Genomic DNA, 2471 nt, shown 5'->3' with positions numbered 1-2471 from the left:
AAAAAGCAAAATCATTCATTTTCCAGACAGTAAAACCATTGTTCAGTCTGATCATGAACTGCTGCTGCACCGACTTTAGAGCCAAATTTAATTTCAAGTAAAAAAAAAATATTTACAACCACAGATTTTGCATAAATGGAAATTGGTCTTTCCTTGATTTCCCTTTGAAGTCACTAGTGAGTATGTAAAACCGTTGCACTGCAGGGGTTTTTAATCAACTTCCTGAGGGCTGTGACTGGGAGGAAGGAGCCATGACAACCTGTGGAAGTGCAGGCTCCGTACTCTGGTCTGCCATCTGGGTGAGGACTGAAGTGACTACAGCTTCTGCCTTGGAGGCTGAACTGACTCCATTGGATGTGCTGACGGAACTATGCTGTATAGCTTCAGGATGTGGACTACTCAGCACTGAAATGTCTTCTGAACTATCATGTTTATCAGCAGTATGATAGCCAGATTTGTTCTGCATGGCAGTTACAGGGCAATCTTTATGAGCAAGAAGAAGCTGTTTCAGCTGTGCCACTTCATTTCTTAGCAGGGTGACTTCACTCTGCAGTTGACCATTTAATGAACTCAAGTCTTCTGCTTTTTTCTCTAAAGATTGAACCCAGACTTTCCTTTTTTGTCGGCATTGTGAAGCTGCTGCTCTATTTCTCTCTAGAAACTTCCTCCTTTTTTCATCACGATCTTCTTCATTAGCTGCTCTTCTTTGACGACCACTTGTATTTTTGGTCTTTGGAGTTGTGTGAGCTGGAGAAGCCAGAGTCTCTGTAGCAGACGTGGCTGGTTGTTGTAATGATTGTGGTCGAGATTCCTCTGGTTGAGTCCTAACCAATCCACTACCATGACCTTTGACAGTATCTCCATTGATAACTGGAGGATGTTGCTGTGTAAAAGCAGCTTTTATTCTCATTTTTGCTTCTGACAATACTGGCTGAGGGGAGGAAGGACCTGGGATTCCTGGGATACTAGGCACCACAGTGACTGGTCGAACAAGTGAAACTGCAGCAGGAACACGTACATTAGAACTTGTAATTGATGCAGGGATAGCAACAGGCATGGTTTGTCCACTAGGAAGACGTAACAGAAGAGGAAATGGGCCTGATACAGGGACAATTGGCCTGTTGGAGGATGGTGCTTGGGTGATTACAGTACTTGAGGTTGGTGAGGGTACTGCCTGCTGAATAATTACCCTTGAGTCAGAACTTGTAAGCAGGACATTGGGAACTTGTAATGATGCTGGATGAATGACAGCTGATGTGGGCTGTGCAGTTTGTGCCAATGGTACTTCCTTTTCATCACTGGTAGTAGACTCCGGATGAGGTAAAGGACTATCCAGGTGAGTTCTTTCTACAACAGAGGGCTCCTCAATTGTAGTTCTTATGATGGGTGTTGCAAGAGGGGATAAATCTAGAGGCATTTTTTTAATCTTGTCTTCAGAGGCTTTCTTGAATTCATTCTCAAATGGACTCACTAACTCATTAAACAAACCCACTTCTTCACAGTTTTTCAAGACTCTTGTTGGTGTTGGGGTCTGATCTGGCCACATCCAGGGGCAGTGCATAGAAAGGGTTTGTCATCACTCATATTCCACAGGTCCTTGTATTGCCTGGTAGAATTCACAGGTAACTTGAATTTCATAAGTTGAACAACTTATCACATCCTCTTTCTCAGGGCAAGGATACTTTCCAGCTGGTGGGCCATGAGCTTTTTATTCACTCTGCTGCCAAGAATCACCCCTCTCATCAAATAAGCAGTGTGTCCCAAGTTTCCATTTAAGTATCCCTTTCCAGGTCACTAGCTCATGTGCCTTTCAGTCAACCGAGAGCCCGAGCACAGCCGTGTTTACAAACTACGTCCCTTTTACTTCTTTTTCTTGCCTAATTAGCTCTTGTAGGAACTTCCAGTACAGTGTTGAATAGCAGTGGTGATAGTAGGTATCCTTGTCTTGTTCTGGATCTCAGAGGGAAAGCTTTTAGTCTTTCACCATTAAGTAGAATGTTAACTGTGGCTTTTCATATATGCCCTTAATCATGTTGAAGAAATTTTGTTCTATTACTGGTATTCTAAGTGTTTTTTAACAAAAAATTGTGCTGTGTTTTGTCAAATGTCTTTTCTGCATCAACTGAGATTATCGTGTGTTTTTTTTTTCCTTCATTCTGTTAATGTGGTATTACATTGTTTTGGATTTTTGCATGTATTCATAAGAGATATTGGTCTGTAATTTTCTTTTCTTGTGTTTTTTTTTATGTGACTTCGGTATGAGGTGATGTTGGCCTTATAGAATGAATTAGATGGTGTTCCCTCTTTTCAATTTTTTGGAAGACTTTGAGCAGAATTTGAGTTGTCTTCTTGGAATGCTTGGTAGAATTCCCCGTTGCAGTGTTCTGGTCCTGGGCTTTTATTTTTGGGGAGGTTTTTGATGACTGACGCAATCTCTTTACTAGTAATTGATTTGTTGAAATCTTCTACTT

The 2471-nt window shown here is 41.5% G+C and overlaps 1 protein-coding gene across 1 annotated transcript; it reads right to left on the bottom strand.

Moving 5' to 3' along the window:
• Positions 1-214: 214 nt before the first annotated feature.
• LOC119528756 (cyclic AMP-dependent transcription factor ATF-2-like) lies at positions 215-1638 on the bottom strand. Its single transcript, XM_037829028.1, is given in 2 exon segments — positions 215-1539; positions 1542-1638. Coding segments are annotated over 2 exon segments (1422 nt in total).
• Between the last annotated feature and the right edge of the window lie 833 nt (positions 1639-2471).

Source organism: Choloepus didactylus, chromosome 3, assembly GCF_015220235.1.
Source record: "Choloepus didactylus isolate mChoDid1 chromosome 3, mChoDid1.pri, whole genome shotgun sequence".
NCBI classification, from domain to species: Eukaryota; Metazoa; Chordata; class Mammalia; order Pilosa; family Megalonychidae; genus Choloepus; species Choloepus didactylus.
This window is presented reverse-complemented; position numbering and strand designations above follow the sequence as displayed.